The sequence below is a fragment of the Lissotriton helveticus genome, chromosome 12 (genome assembly GCF_964261635.1).
Source record: "Lissotriton helveticus chromosome 12, aLisHel1.1, whole genome shotgun sequence".
NCBI classification, from domain to species: Eukaryota; Metazoa; Chordata; class Amphibia; order Caudata; family Salamandridae; genus Lissotriton; species Lissotriton helveticus.
Window position 1 is genome coordinate 807684014 of NC_136073.1, and position 16490 is coordinate 807700503.

The 16490-nt window shown below is 44.8% G+C and overlaps 1 protein-coding gene across 1 annotated transcript in view; it reads left to right on the top strand.

The window, feature by feature from the left end:
* Positions 1 to 3197: 3197 nt before the first annotated feature.
* Positions 3198 to 16490, top strand: part of LOC144798932 (GON-4-like protein) — a 396699-nt gene continuing 383406 nt past the window's right edge. Inside the window, exons 1-2 of the mRNA XM_078670067.1 lie at positions 3198 to 3324; positions 7703 to 8158. Of these exons, the coding sequence (XP_078526193.1) occupies positions 7726 to 8158 (433 nt within the window). The 5' untranslated portion in view covers positions 3198 to 3324; positions 7703 to 7725. The remainder of the gene's footprint in view (positions 3325 to 7702; positions 8159 to 16490) is intronic.

Here is a 16490-nt window from a genome sequence, read left to right on the forward strand (position 1 = left end):
ATAAAATGTAATAAGTCTAACAGCCCATTCTGGCCTATGGAGAACAGGTAGCCTTGCAATAGTGAAAAACAAAAATGGCTGTAATTCACTATTAGGACATGCCACACACATCAGGGCTTGTCCTACCTTATACTTACAATGCACCCTGCCCTTGGGCCTACCATAGGGGTGACTGATATGAAGAAAAGGGAAGGTTTAGGGACTGGGAAGTGGGTGCAGTTGCCCAGTCAGCATGACAGTACCAGACTACACGCAGGCTCTGCAATGGCAGACCGTAGACAACATTTTACAAGGCTGCTTCTGTGGGTGGCACAACCAGTGCTGCAGGCCCACCAGCAGCATTTGGATTACACGCCCTGGCACACTCAGTGCACTAGACTAGGGTCTGACAAGTAAACCAAAATAGCCAAACATGGAATCACTAATCCATACATCAATTTACAATAGGGAGCACTTGCACTGTGGCACTGAATAGCAGTGGCACAGTGCCCAAAGCATCGAATACCAGCAAAAAACACAGGAGGCAACAGAAAAAATGGAAGGGAGACCCACGCCAATGGTGCCAGGTCTAACAATTTCCAGCTATGAATTTTATAGAACTTAATAATGATTTTTATTACTTTTCAATGGAACTCATTTCATTAACCTTGGACTAATACATGATTGATATATAATTTACAGGATACATATACCTGTTTGATGCTGGGGCTTAATGCACTGAGCTATTTTACCCAGAAAACCACTGGTGACCTTCAGGTAACGCCGAGATCTCAGAAACAAAAGCATTAACCCAGAGATCCACCTCCCATAAAAGAAAGTTCTTTGACGATGCGCTGTGCAATAGGCACATTAACCATCTGAGTTTTTTTAAAGACGACTGAAATTTGTGACAGGAAATTGATTGCAGACCTCAGGCAGTCAGTCAGTCTGCCCGACTGATTGCAGACCTCTCCAGCAATTACACTAACCATCATAGGATTCTCACTGGTGTTGTATGATACTTACTGGATACATCACCAAAATATCTTACGGTGCAATCTGCTTGTGACCAAATAATTGTTCAACAATACCTTTATAATACATGGAATTCTTCAACACCTGCATAAATGCTTGTTTCTAATTTCTTTATGATTGGTGACCTGTGATGCACACAGGCACTGATTATAAAGAAAAGACTTCAGAAGTCAAATGTTATAAGTTACTACAGTTGAGTTCTGGTGTCACAAAGCCTGCTGGCAGAGCCAGTGGTGGAGGTGAAAGGCAGGTCACGGAGCATAATTAAAGCATCTGTTTAAAGTAACGAAAACAAAATGCTACTTCTTTCTTCTGTTCTTTTTTCTAGCTTACAGTGACAAGCAAAAGGAACATGTTTAGTTTTTGCACTCCTTAGATATTTATAGAATAGTATTAATCTTTCTACAGGTTTCTACACATTCTGAGCCACTGCGCTTTAAAGCAAATAAATACTGACTTGTCTTGAACTCTTTCGAATATCTTTTTGCAACAAATATCTATGAAGTTTTTGATGTTTAAATTTTGCGCTAGAGGTTCTAATTTTATTCTTCATGTTTGCAAACAAGCTCTCGCTCTTTCATATGAATGAGCTATGCACCAATGTTTTAAGGGGGTTGTGGGAAAAGGGATGGTGGGACCATGTATTATATGGGATAAAGTACCCTCAGTCGTACGTGATAAGGATATGCAAGGCACATCGGAATTCCATAACCTTATAAAGGAACTGGTCCTTCGGCCTCGTTCCTCTATATGGTTATGGTACCCCTATGTGAGTTGCAATATCCTAAAAATGTACAGCAGGGGGTACTTTATCCCTTATATGATAACATTTATTATTTTTTCTCTCCAAAAGGCAGAATTTGTAAGCTAAAAGTACCTAGGCTGTCATTTATGAGCTGTCTGTTATAATGCTGTATTAGTATCACTAGGGCACAAGTCCTAACAAAATAAGTGGGGGGGGGTGCTGTCACCGGAAGTGACGTCAAGACAGGAAGTGACGTCACGGAAGGGGGCTTGCACCATCGGGCTCATTGCCTCCCCTCGCTCACCCCTCTGTTCATTTTTTTTTTAAACAAAATTTATTGAGTTTTGCCGGCCAGTACAATATATTCTACCAAAAGTGTCATGTTAAGATACATAAAATGAGATGAGCAAGAACGCTATTGTGGGCAATACAATTATAACAACTAATTTGCACATAAGATTCCCCCACCACCTCCCAAATATCCTACATTGTGCTACAACCGGCTGGCATTCAGTTCGGCAGTGTCATATATCTTAAAACATCGCTTCCCTCTATTCATGGCACCATCTTTTTGGTGGTCCCTCCTGTACCTTTATGGCTCGAGCATGGGGGGCAGTCGTTCTTCTGTGTTTAGCGCGCGAGTTCTTGGTCGTCTCCTTTCTATGCCCGTGGCTTCACAGTTTGTTGCGATTGCATCTGAGAAGCCAGCGCGTGTGCAGCGCGCTGTGAGCTCTGATCTCGCCCCTGAGAGGTTGAAGAGTGAAGCCCAGCTGTTTGGCAGGGGGGACGGCATCCCCCCGGTAAAATAAGTGGGGGGACGGCATCCCCCCGGTAAATAAGTGGGGGGACATCGTCCACCCGCGTGGTACCCCGACTTGAGCCCTAAGTATCACTTCGAAGCACTGTGCCTATCGAAACTCTATAGAGTATACCAGTGCCACTGGAATTGTGCGAATCTGCGGCTGGGGCGATTTTTGCCTAATTATGTATTTGCTGCATTTACCACATATTCCATCATCTCTGTCACATAATCAGCAGATTTTACCAAAATGTTGTTTCTAGCTCAAACGGGTCTAAAGTTACACACAAAAAAAGAGGAAACTCGGGTTCCTGAGTTGCTGGAAGGATTTTCACAAAGGTAATTAAATAAAATAATAAAAATAAAGGTTGGCTGTATTTGGATGCTAGCTTCCTAGATACTGTTACCAGGCGTAAAAATGACAAAACAATGAATTAAAGCTATCACAGAATGTGCCGCATAATTCCAGCGGCCCTGCCAGTAGCTCAACCGCTTACCGAGAGCGACAGACCGGGCGGCGGGGTTGGCGAACACCCCCAGGCCTTCACGTGAACGGAGCGCGGTTGCTATGGATTTCAAAGGTACTACTCTAACGGGAACTAATGTGCTCGCGCAGCGGAACCTTCAGCTGCGGTTCCTGTTTCTGGTCGGACCGGAAGTGCGCTCGTCTTTTGCGCGCGCTGTATTCTGGGGACAGTGCAGTCTCCCGGTCTCCGTCTGCGGAAGGAAAGGCGACCCGTTAAATGGGAGCGAGGGGTATTGTTAGGTATGTACGACACACAACCGCAGGGCAGCCAGCGTCGGGCAGTGGGGGGCGGTGGGAGGAAGCGGGGGCGCCGCGGAGGCAGTTAAATGTAGCACGTCGCGCCAGTGCCCCTTCATTTGTATGGAAGCAAAGTACTTTTCCTGTTTACAATGTACCTAGATGGCAATAAACGTAAGCCATGAAATGGCTCTTGTACATTAAGGGCAAATTAAAAACAATTGCCGTTATTAGTGCAGTGTTGTGAGAAACGAGATAGCTAAACCCCTGTAGTCATTGGGTTTAGGAGCTGACAGTGTCCAATGTCTGGTTGCTGGGCGTTGGATCAATATAAAGAAATATATTTCTAGCATAGAAGCCACTGTCGCGTTTTTGTCAGATAAGTGTACTTATCTCAGGGACACATAGCTGGCAAGTTTCCGAGGTCCATGCGTGATGTGCTGCCCCAGTCCAGTTTTGTTTCTTTGAATTCTGGGTAGTGTAGTCCTGGCATATAATGGCATAACCAACAATACAAGTACCAGAATACATTTTTTTAAAAAAAACTGGATTGAAGCAGTACCTTACGCATGAGCCTGGGAAAGATGGAAGGACTGTGGACATAACATTTATTTAATATTGAGTCTCATCTTTCCCAAGTATGTGCCTTTGCCTTTTTGCTACACATACACTCAAATCTTTCAGAAAATCAGTAAAGTCAACCAAGGTATTTACCTTAAATTTCAGTCAGAACCGTTTTTACATTGCCTGAGTGGTTGCTAAAAAAGTCAATCTGCTGTTTACTTTCAATGTTGAAGTTCAGTAAACACACATGGAAAATTCAGAATTAAAAAATGTTCCCAAACGTGTTTCCATATTTTACCAGTAAAAGAACACGATTTTGTCCTTTTGTTTACCTGAATAGTGACTTTTGCTTTATAGTTGGCCACTAATAACCGTACACTCCAATGTTTGCTATGTTAACGAGAGTGGTTAGTGTTTTCAGAACTGCCCCTCCCTTACTTGACTTTAAGCAGCAGGCTTTTGTATAGTCCCTATCTAAAGTTACATTTTGTTGGCATTTCAGCAGTTATTAATCTCATAAAAATCTGAGCAAGTTGTCTTTTCTGAAAAGTGAATTTTTAGAAAAACTAAAAGTCTTTTAAATAAATTGCTGTTCAGTTTCATTGATGTGTGTTTTGTTCCCATAGATATGCAAGGTAAAATGATCCGTTTGCACTAAGGATGCACCTCATTGTTTGAAGAGACAGTCTCTGGGACTAAAATCCCTGGTATTTAAGAGCTGTTTCCCAACGGTTTTAGATTGCTCTGGTCTTCTACCCTATGCCCAGGACCCTACTGGCAAATTATCGCTCTCAAGTGACAGCACTGTGACATTTAGCACCAAAATAAGTGACTCTTAAACATACTTGTATGCAAGCCATCTATATGTAGACTGCAACATACAGATGTTAGACACCAAAATCCAGTGTATTCATATAAATCACATCTTAATTGTGGTTATCATATCAATCCTTGTTTACTAAAACATTCCCTTCAGCTAAAACTCGTGCTAAACATTTCTGAAGAGCCACTGATGGCTAGTGGTCAGACACCTGGTGGACCAGTGGTGCTGAACCAATTTCCAGAGTGGGGGTGATGCCATTAATGTTACACGACTGAAGTGCTAGGGATTGTGATAAATCCAAGCTTTGCACAAAAAATAAGTGTAGCAAATATGCCATGCCCATTCAGCATGAGAGTGCCATGGGTGTGGTATGTAGACGGTGGTGCATTTTGGAGCACTGTTTAGGTAACGCTGTGTCATTTACAGACAGATTTTACTTTGAGATGGCCTCTAAATTGGCATAGACATATATAGTTTTACTGGTAAAACTATGTAGTGCACAAATGGAAATGGGTGGAAATCGGGTTCCAGTGAATGTTTATCACTTGCAAACCAAGTCAAGTGTCTTGATTTGTTTTGATATTAAAATTTACTTCATTTGTGCTTGCCTAATTGCTGATATATTTTTTAATATGCGTATAGTTAATTTACAGGTATTTAAATGTTTTGTGTTAGGAAAAAACTGTCAGCCTTTCCCTTCCTGTACCCCAGCAAGATCTTCACCTTGATCTCTGTTAAAAAATCCGCTCGCTTTGCAGTCTGAGAAATAATAGTAAGCACTCTTTTCCCCAATAAGCAGCAGATTCAGAAGCCATAGCCTGACATTTGACCTTTGTCTTTGAACGCGCATCAAATGTGACAAGATAAACCCAATATTAAAGAGATTGTTATTGCTCATTCATTTCCTGAACTCCAGCATGGTTAATTTTGGGGGCAGCACCCCTGTACTCCTACTTCCAGCGCCTTTGTAGCGGACCTGAGAAGTTGTAGGGGTGGTGTAGCTGAGAAGCAGTGCAGTAAAGTTTGCAGGGTAAGGGTGTTATGGAAGCGCCACATGTTATTTACTGGTGTAAGAAGGCCTCTAAATGACTCAAGCAGGTAAAATGATAACAGTGCTGGTGCAACCAGTTGTGCACTTGGATATTATATGGGTGTTCAGGGGCGAGAGCTTGTAAAGAACGTGTGCTTGTGAATGGTAAGCAGACGTTAATAGCCTAAGTGTATGGAAGGGCTCAGGTAGAGTGTGTTCAGTAGGAATATGTGTATGTAAAGCAATAGGGTGGGTGTAAATGTTTCTGGAGTAACAGGAGTTGTTAGGTTTTACACCACACAAATGCCTATTGGGTGGAAATAGTGTAGGAGATGAAGGCGAGCTTTACTATGTACCCACAAGTTTACACAATACGGTTAAAAATCTCGATCCATGATCTCATTGAGCTCTGGTGCTCAATGACCATTAAGTACCAAGATTGTTTCATAGTATCCCTTATTTTCCATGTCAGGAGAAGCTGTCATTTATTATCCCAATAAGCTAATATGGCACTTACTTGGTCTGCCTGTCGGAACTACAACTTGATGTTAGTGCCCTCTGACTAGTTCCCTTTCTTGCATTGACTTATCCTGGTTTTTTTCAGAATTCTTTTTAGCTCTCAGATCCAGACAGTTTTCTCTTTAGGACACTGTCAAATCACAAAAAATGTCATTATTGCAGAGCAGTAACCTTTGAATTGTGAGCACAGTAAAATTGGTTGTACATAAAAATACTAATTCGAATTTAATCAATCAATCAGCATTTGTAGAGGCCATCACTGTCACCCCTAGGGGTATCTGGGCACAGAGGGTACCATGTCTCAGTCGAAAAGCCAGGTCTTGAGTTTCTTTCTGAAGTCCACCAGGGAGGAAGCTGTTTGGACGTGGAGGGGCTGGGTGTTCCAGGTCTTGGCGGCGATGTAGAGAAGGAGCAGCCCCCGCTGCAGCTGCAATGGTTACGAGTAGTGTGAGCGAGGGTGAATGAGGAGGAGCACAGGTGTTTTGTGGGATGATGGAAGTTCAGGCAACGGTTGATGTAAGATGGTCCTGGATAGTGAAGGGCTTTGTAGGCGTGTGTGAGAAATTTGACCTTGCATCTCTTCTGGATGGGGAGCCAGTGGAGGTTTCTGAGGTGAGGGTTATGTGAGTCTGTTTGGTGAGGTCCAGGATGAGTCTGACTGCAGTGTTTTGTATTGGCTGTAGTCGTCTAAGGAGCTGGGTAGAAATTTCGGTCTAGAGTGTTGCTGTAGTCGAGGCACTGCTGACGAGGAGCTGCATGACGGTCTTCCTGGTGTTGATTGGGATCCATCTGAAGATTCTGCGGAGCATGTGGATGGTGTGGAAGCAGGAGGGTGCAACTGCGTTGACATGTCTTTTCATCAACAGTTTGGCTGTCAAGGATGATGCCATGGTTGCGTGCATGGCCTGTTGGTGCGGGTGTTGGTTCTAGTTATGCTGGTCACCAGCTGTGGTCCCATACTGAGGTGTTCTTCCAGAAGATAAGCTATACTGTTTTGTCGTAGCTTAGTTTGAGGCAGTTGTTGGTAATGGTGTTGCAGAAGTTGGTTTTGGCATTTGAGGGATCCTCGGTGAGCGACAGGATTAGTTGAGAGATTATGTTGAGTCCATGGGATCTGAATAGGTCTGCGGGGGGGGGGGGGGTCAATTGACCAACTAAGACTTAAAAATCATAGTGATTTTAAATCTTGTACACAATTACGTGTTTTCATTATATTTCATTACATTGATTCACACCAGAACTTGGCTGACGGTCTTTACTCCCTTTCTATGATGTAGGTGAGACTTTCAGTACCAGATTTCCTGTGACTTTAAAGTTCATGATTGCACATCTTCAAGTCCCAGACCACAAGAACCTTGAATGTAATTGAAAATATATGAAGCTTGAAACCATCTGTGACAAAACGGCTGTTCGGTTTACACTAAACTTGCTTTGTTACATTTCAGAGTAAAAGCCTGCAGTCACAAAGATGCTGCCCTGCAAGAAGAGAAAGGTTATGGAACCCTCAGAGGCAGAGCCAAATCCAAAAGTTCCCCATAAGGGTGAACTTGCGACTTCGGACAGAGAACACACGCAGTGTCAGACTATTAAACCAAGTCCAGAAATAACTGTACAACAAGGAGCATTAAACAGCAATGCAGGCCTTGCACGAACTGCTCTGCAGGAGAAAGCGCATGGCTTGAACTGTCAAGAAAGAACTCAAGACAGCACTGACTCTGGAAACTCCGGAGGGACATCTACCACGACACAGGATGGTACTTTGAAGACTTCAGGTGGCCTCACTGACATTTCTTCAAGGATTGCAGAAGAAAAAAAACTTGAATCAGACTGGAGAAAAGACCGACTTGAATATCCCTCTCACGCAAAGGAGGCAGAGGTGCCAGCTCAGTGCTCATCAGAAGGTAACTCACATTGTGTGTCATTTCTGTTAGATAATATTTGTTACATTTTGGATCCTCTAACCAGTCAAACACTTGGCCTCTGACATATTTCAACTCCTGCTATTCCCTGACACAGTTCAGGCGAAAGAAACTCGTATGCAACTTTGTTACTTTATTTGGACGCTGGTCCCAGAACAACACATGACACAAAGTAATCTACTTTGCATCCTTTTAAAATGGGCACAAGAGAGAAAACCCTGATGGCTTCCTTGGGTTACAGTTTAGTTTTTAAGTTGAAAAGAAGTGACAGAAGTTACAGTGTTAATCAAGGATTGGCAAAACCAATAGGTCTTGCATTTTGGCTTTGCCAATGTAGACCTACTAGTTTGTCAATGCTTTCTGTTTGTTGTCGCTTGTATCTTACTATATGCAAACTCGAGGATATGACTTTTTTTATATGAATTAAAAGGAATGACTAATTGGGTTTTCCCTCTCATTCAGCGAAATTAGAAAGTAACTTTGTGGGTATTCTTTGAACGAAGTGTATCGTCCTTGTGCAACCCCAAAATGTCCTATGCAATACCTGTGAAATACCATCAGCCACGTTGGAGTCCATCCAGCAGATGTCCACTTTTCTGGGGAAACATGACAAGAAGGTTTTGGGCACTTAGTATTTTCATTCTGATGTTTTATTAAGTGAGTCTGCTCTTCAGCATTTGTTCAGGTTCACTGTGCGATATTCCTCAATGTATTATCTGGAAAAATAGGACAGAAAAGGTGACTCTCGATCGGTTCATCATTTTTGTTCTGACTGGGGCCCGTTTGGAGCTACTGTTTTTGTTCTGATATTCTGGTTTCTGATATAAATAAGTAGGTGCCAAATAATAATATTTTATGAGGCTGTTCATTGCCATGTTTAATATAATCTGTGAGCCTGGATCCATCCAGTCAATTATTAAATGTTCCTGTTCCTCGTTAGGTAAACACTAAAAATATATTCTTCCATGTTGAGATGACCGCTTTGGTGTGACATAGGATGATAAGCGTGGAAAGCTGGACTGTGCCAGCTTCGCTGCATCATGGAGGGTAGCAGTTTACTGAGTCATAAAGGGACTGTAGGGGTTGCTGTTTTTTTCTTCCATTGCCTAAGTTATGCTGCCTAGATGGTCTGTGAGAATTCTGCATGTTTCAGTATAATTGATCACTTTTGTTGTGGTTGCCTATTTGTAGTTGTCTGTCGTTTCAAGTAGTGATACATTTCTCCTGCAGAAAATAGATAAAGGATGATTTTCTTTTTTTTAACATTCTTCAGTGAAGTGATGTGCGCTACATTTTTTGCTGCCTGCTGTTTTTCTCATGCTGTGGACTTTAGTTTAGATGCTTGTTACAGTTTGTTTGCTCTTAGTATTGACACTTTGGTTTTCTCAATAGTGCCACAGTAAATAGAGCACACCTATCACCAGTCATGGCCGGTAAGTCCAACTTAGAGGGGCGCCCACACGCAAACACACTCACTTACACCCATGCATTCACATGCAGGCACACACACCCCTTCACAACACTCACAAATACGCAAACATTCGTACATAATATGCACGCACCAAGCAGTAAATAAAAACACAACACTTACCTGTTGCAGCTCTTGGGGAGAGAGGGGGAGTCCGCACTCCCCACCTCGTCACAGAGTAGGTTGTGTTCAGAGAGACTGCTGACCCGACCCACTCTGTGACAAGATGTAAGTGATACACCTTCAGCCCTGGGCATGTCAGGGCTAAAATCTGAAGTGCCCAGGTACGAGGCTATCACTGGCGCTCCCCCTCGGGGATGTCCTCTAGGACCTTGCTGAGCTGAGGAGGTCACGCCCACAGGAGCTGTGCTTTCTTCAGCCCAGCAAAGTTCAGCTCTGGCTGCCTGGAACTTGTAATTTTTTGCAATGGTACACAAGAGGTCTGTCGACAACAGGCAGCTAGGTCAGTCAGTGCCCCAAGAACATGCTAGGTGGAATCTTCCTTTAAGTGCTCGTAAGATAGGTTTTAATGCTTAAGGAATTAAAGTAACTGCTCACTGCACATTATGCAGAAGGTTGCACTTTAATTATCAGACAACACAGGCAGACGGTGAACTGGTAATATAAATAGTGGGGACATGAGTGTAGGTAGTGCAGTAGCTCATTGTTTTGTGTAGAGTGTTGTGTGATGCTCATTATCGCAGCAGCATTTGGAGTTTTGTTGACCAAGATCATTGAGATATTTGGTCTTTTACTGTACATTGGTGAGCTATTGCAATGTGGTGCACTGAGTGGAACTTCAGTGTTGTATAAATATCATTGCTTCATGTCTACACCATTCCTGTGTTGTGTGGAGCTGTGGATTTTAGCTTTTACCAAATTACATTTTGTGGAGCTTGATTTGTTTTCTGTGGGTCTACTGTATTATGTGTCGCTTGTGAGTTATCTTCAATGCTGTTGCTTTTCGCATAGATTATTCTTTACTAATTATGCAGCATATTGCCTTTTGCGTAGTTTGTTTCTGCAGAGCTCATTTAGTAAATACGCTTTATTTTCAGATCCTCCCACCATGATAGTTGCTCACCAGGGAAATTATTACTTACTAGAGTTTGTGATGCATTGATTGTCTTCCCAAGGATCTGTTTGCCATGTACAGGATATCTTTGTGTAGAGTGTTGTGTGATGCTCATATCCAAGCCGTATTTGGAGTTGTGTATAGGATATCATTGTGTGCACCATTTTGACCACCAGCTCACTGGTTTCAGATGTCCCATGCTTGCAGCTGTTGATCCTACTTAGTGGTTGGTTGGTTGGCTGGTTGGAATATTATATGAAACTAGTCTAAGCCTTGGTGCTATGCCCATTGTGTGTCACACGAATGGTTTAAGAAGCAAGGTGCTGACTTTTTTAAGGTAAATTCAAATTTTTAGGAAGAATGGATGTAGCTAATTGTAAAAAAGTAGAGTGCATGGTATGCAAGTTGTTTAAGTATGGTTTAAGATTGAGTATCTAAAAGGAAAATTAACTGATCGTGCCCAAAGTAATTAATTAATAGTGGTTTACACTATTCTGGGTTTTCCATCTATCAGTTTTGTGCTGTTTGATAATTCACTTTAAGTGGCATAGTTATGCCAAGTTTGAGTCCCAAACATGCTGTTCCATAGAGACTCCAGCTCAACTATCATGATGAGGCCAGGTAAGGCAGGAACTCGTCCGCAATTGCTTGTGTTTCTGGTTAGAGGGTCGCTTTGTAGCATTTCATTCTGCCCTTTTTAGGTTTCGCCTAGCGACGCAGCGCATGCGCTGCTCGCCTTGGCGATATCTATTGTCGTCGACTTGGTTGCCGAAGGGGGACATGAGATGTGCACTTGCCAAGACAGCTGAAAGTGCACGTTCACGCCATCTCTTCTCTGCCGATGTCCGCTTGCGGCCGGACAGCAGATGTGCATGCTCACGGCGTCTTGCCTGCTCCCACCAGGAGGAAGCAGCAATGCCGACAACTTCCTACACCGGCTCAACTGCAGCTTCTACACCAACTGGGTGAGCAGGTGGCCAGTTGAACCACATGCTGGGCTACCTGGCGGTGCTAGCCCGCGACTACTTCGAGGGTAACATTGAGCTCTGCATGCTCTTCAATGGTGCCCTGGAGAAGGGCCACCTGCATGAGTGGGCCAAGCGGCAGGGCAACAAGCGAAACAAGGGCACGCCGTTGCCCAATGTTAGTTTTTTATTTCCGTTGACTCGGATCGCGGTGCTACCTCCCACCCACCGCTGTGTTTCCTGTTCTTGTCACAATTTCATCTCCCTGTGCGACGCCTCGCCCCATCCCCACCTCCCGCCCGCCATTCTATTTGTGAAGTTGCCCACGTTTCTTCTTTTGGGTACCACTTCTCCGACATCTAAAGCAAAACAAGGTGTGCACTTGGCAAGCAGTCTCTCGCTGGTTTCTCCCTAAGTGTGGTGCCGTGTCACTTCTCCTGGAAACTGTTGTCCGAGTTCAAGCGAGTCCTAGTAAACACGAACAACAGAGTAAGGGGCCCTCTGGACAGGCCTGAACCAGGCAACTCTTCCAAGCGAGAGGCCACGACCTGTCACACAAAGTACAGATGCATTGGGCATGCTTGTTTAACTGTTCTTAGTGTCTGGTGCCAGAACTAGCACAACTTCTTGTCTCCTCCTCGCCCCCTATCCACCCATTGTTGATGGTTGTCACGAAAAGAAGCAAACTACTCTTTGAGGTGAATTGTGATGGCCCGTGTCGCCCTCCACCCAAACGGGGCTTCTGGTTTGCCAAGGACCTTCAACAGAAATGGTAATACTCCTTGTTTATGTTTCTGATTGGCCTGGAATGTGGTCATTATTTTATGTTGGCCTCGTTGATTAAAAAAACTTGCATTTTCACTTAGTGTTTTCGTTATCGCAAGAGGGAAATCAATTTCTCTTTTACCAGCAAACTTCCATTAGTTGGTAGTGTTTATTATCAGAGGGGTCAGGACAAGTGCACGATTCCTCCACAGCAGTATTTTTTTCTACCTAACGCAGTGCACCTGCGGAACAATCGCCGGCACAACTTCGCTCAATTGAAGAGGAGTTTTTGATGTATACGCACATAGGTTTATGTATGACAACATTTCTCCTGGGTCTGGCATGATCTAAAGTGGGCCGAGAGAAACATGAACGAGCCGGGGCTTTCAATGCAGACACACACTGGTTCAATTGAGGTTGGTGTCTCAGGGCTCGGTTTCCAATGCTCTATTTTTGGAGCTAATGGAAGGATGCAGTATTTACAGTGTGCAGTATCGAAATATGCGATTCTGTGGCTGTGCATTTTTTCCGCATAATTATAGGTTTTCCACATACTTCATTACCTGCTGCATAATCCTCAGATTTTAACACAAAGACTGTTTCTACCTTAAACGGATCAAAAGTTACTAAAAAACATGGCGACATGTTCCTGCGCACCAGAAGGCCCTTCACAAATGTTGACTGGTCATCTTTCCGTTGCTTATTGCTGCATTTGGGTGTTAAATTGATACCATTACGGAGATATCTTTTCCCAGACAGTGTTACAAGGTATAACAAGCATTTGCAATGCAATAAGGTCTCGCATTAACGCGAGCTTGAGCTCTTGGCATTGTAAATGACAATACCTTTTATTTGGGTTTTAGTTTATTAAACATAAATAAAAACGCATTGTAATTTACAATGCCAGTAACTTAAACTCGTGTAAATGCGAGACCTATTGCATTGCAAGTGCTTGAAATGATTGCATCGAACACATTCAGAGTAATTACTTGTGCTTGAGATTGCGTTAAGCATTAGCATCCTTCCATTTTGTGCAGCCCATTGTTTGCATGAGCATTGAAGCTAAACCGTTCTTCACTGCTGATCACTAGACCAGGTGTAGAAACTTAGTGTCTGTCTTCTGCTTGATCTTTGACGTATTAGTATCAGCAATTGGAACTCTACCACTTGCTGATTTGATCTCCCTATTCATTCCGTTTTTGTATTTTCAACTAGTTATGTTATAGTTGTTTATTTAGAGAAAAACCGAATTTTCTAATATTGAAAAAGAAAATGGTAAAATTACTGCTTTGAAAACAGAGTTTTGATCTAAAAATCGCTAGATTGGTTTCTGTACTGAGCGCTACTGGGAGAGAATTTCACTGCGGTAATTGGATAGCACTAGCTCCAAAAGTTACACTTTTGGCTTGGGTACATTAAGATGAGCTATTTTGCGACTGCTAGGACTTACTTGGCTAATAGAAATATACACTCTTTACACTTCTATGTCAAAAAGGGAGCGTTGTATTGAACATGAGCAAGGGGCTTTGAAAGACACCCAGGAGCGGATCAGTAACCAGTGAAGAGATCTTAGTATTGTTGCAATCTGGTCACGCCTTGAGATGCTGGAAACTAAGCATGCAGCAACATCTTGACAAACTGGAGATAAAGGAAAGGTTTCTCCAAGGCAGGCAGGTATATGGCATTTGTGTGGTCTAATCTAGATTGGATCACGACTTTACCACCAATATGTGCCAGCTGTTATCAGTGGAGGGTAGAAGCTTTCTGAGAGTGCAGATATGACATAAGCATTACTGGACACCTTTGCCACTTTTGAATCAAGAAAGGGGTTTGTATTGAGGTGAATACCAAGATTATGAACAACTTTTCCTTAAGAAAACAAGGAATGTATGGATTCAGTGCAGCATACTGTGACCAGGAAGAGGGCTTTCAGAGGAACGAACACCTTTGTCATTTCTGTAGTTAGCTTGAGAAATATCTAGGATGTTCAGGAGCATGTTAGGCAAAGCCACTAACTAGCGTTGTACCTTCCTGTTATGAGGATTTGTCACCTCTAATCTTAGGTAGGTCAAAAAAGGTGGAATCCACATTATGGTCTGTAATAGATTGACAGTGGAGACTGGGTGGCGTGTGTATGGGTGATAAGAACGAGAGACCAAATCAATCCCCAGAGGGACACTACAACTGAAGTTTTTGTTTGGGGAAGGTTGAAAAGAGGTGGTGGTTGATATAATTGGTTAGTGGTTTGAAAAGATAGACAATGTATTTGTTTCCTTGTACACAGAACCCTTCCTTCATTAAGGTTTGCTTCTGGATGTCGTCGTCTGAAGTGTTGTGGGCTTCTGAGAGGTCTAAAAGCACAGTGCCCCTACATCACCATCATTCACCAATCAACATAGATCATGAAGGGCTGAAACAACCACCAGTTTGCTGCTTTGCCTAGGTCAGAATCTGGCTTGGGAAGCATCCAAGACACGGGTACTCATAGTGCGGGCCAGTGGCGGCCCGGCAAGCCTTCCGTGGCGGTCCGCGGACCATGCAGACATCGTACCCGTGTCTTTTAAAAAAATTTTTAAGAATCTCAGCAAACACCCCTGCTGCAGCGCGATGCATAGACTCTCTGTGAGGGCCGGGCGATTTCTGTCAGAGTGGGGCCGCAGGGGCCTAAGAGGTGAACAAAGCCACCTTAGCATGCGAATGGTCTTTTAAAGATCTGTTAAGTGCTCGGGTGCGGCTGGCTGGCTTGCTGAGTGTGTGTGTGCCCAGAAGCTGTCTCCGCCCGGGCACACACAGGCAGGGTGAAATGAAGAGGGAGAGGGAGGGAAAGGGAAGGAGACAGAGATAGACAGACAGAGGGAGAGCGAGGGAGACAGAGGGAGAGCAAGGGAGGGAGACAGGCAGACAGAGGGAGAGAGAGAGCGAGGGAGACAGAGGCAGACAGAGGGAGAGCGAGGGAGGGAGACAGAGGCAGACAGAGGGAGAGCGAGGGAGGGAGACAGGCCGACAGAGGGAGAGAGAGCGAGGGAGACAGAGGCAGACAGAGGGAGAGCGAGGGAGAGCAAGGGAGGTAGACAGGCAGACAGAGGAAGAGTGAGGGAGTGAGACAGGCAGACAGCGGGAGAGTGAGGGAGGAAGACAGGCAGACAGAGGGAGAGAGAGAGAGCGAGGGAGACGGAGGCAGACAGAGGGAGAGCGAGGGAGAGCGAGGGAGAGAGACCGGCAGACAGAGGGAGAGCAAGGGAGGGAGACAGAGGCAGACCAGAGGGAGAGCGAGGGAGGCAGCGTGAGGGAGAGCGAGGGAGACTGAGGCAGACAGGGAGAGCGAGGGAGAGTAAGGGAGGGAGACAGGTAGACAGAGGGAGAGCGAGGGAGGGAGACAGGCAGACAGAGGGAAAGCGAGGGAGGGAGAGCGAGGGAGACAGAGGGAGACGGAGGCAGACAGAGGGAGAGCGAGGGAGAGTGAGGGAGGGAGACAGAGGGAGAGGGAGAGCGAGGGAAGGAGACAGAGACAGAGGGAGAGCGAGGGAGGGAGACAGAGGGAGAGTGATGGAGGGAGACAGGCAGACAGGGAGAGCGAGGGAGGGAGACAGAGGCAGACAGAGAGAGCGAGGGAGACAGAGGGAGAGCGTGGGAGGGAGACGGAGGCAGACAGAGGGAGAGCTTGGAGAGCAAGAGAGGGAGACAGGCAGACAGAGGGAGAGCGAGGGAGGGAGACAGGCAGACAGCGGGGGGTGAGGGAGGAAGACAGGCCGACAGAGGGAGAGAGAGAGCGAGGGAGACCGAGGCAGACAGAGATAGAGCGAGGGAAAGCGAGGGAGGGAGACAGCAGACAGAGGGAGAGCGAGGGAAAGACAGAGCGAGTGAGGGAGACCTCAGAGTGAGTGAGTGAGGGAGACCTCAGAGTGAGTGAGGGAGACATCAGAGTGAGTGAGGGAGACCTCAGAGTGAGGGAGGGGGAAGGAGAGAGAGGGAGACAGAGGGAAGGAGGGGAAGGGAAGGAGAGAGACGAGACAGGGAAGGAGGGAGAAGGATGGAGAGAGG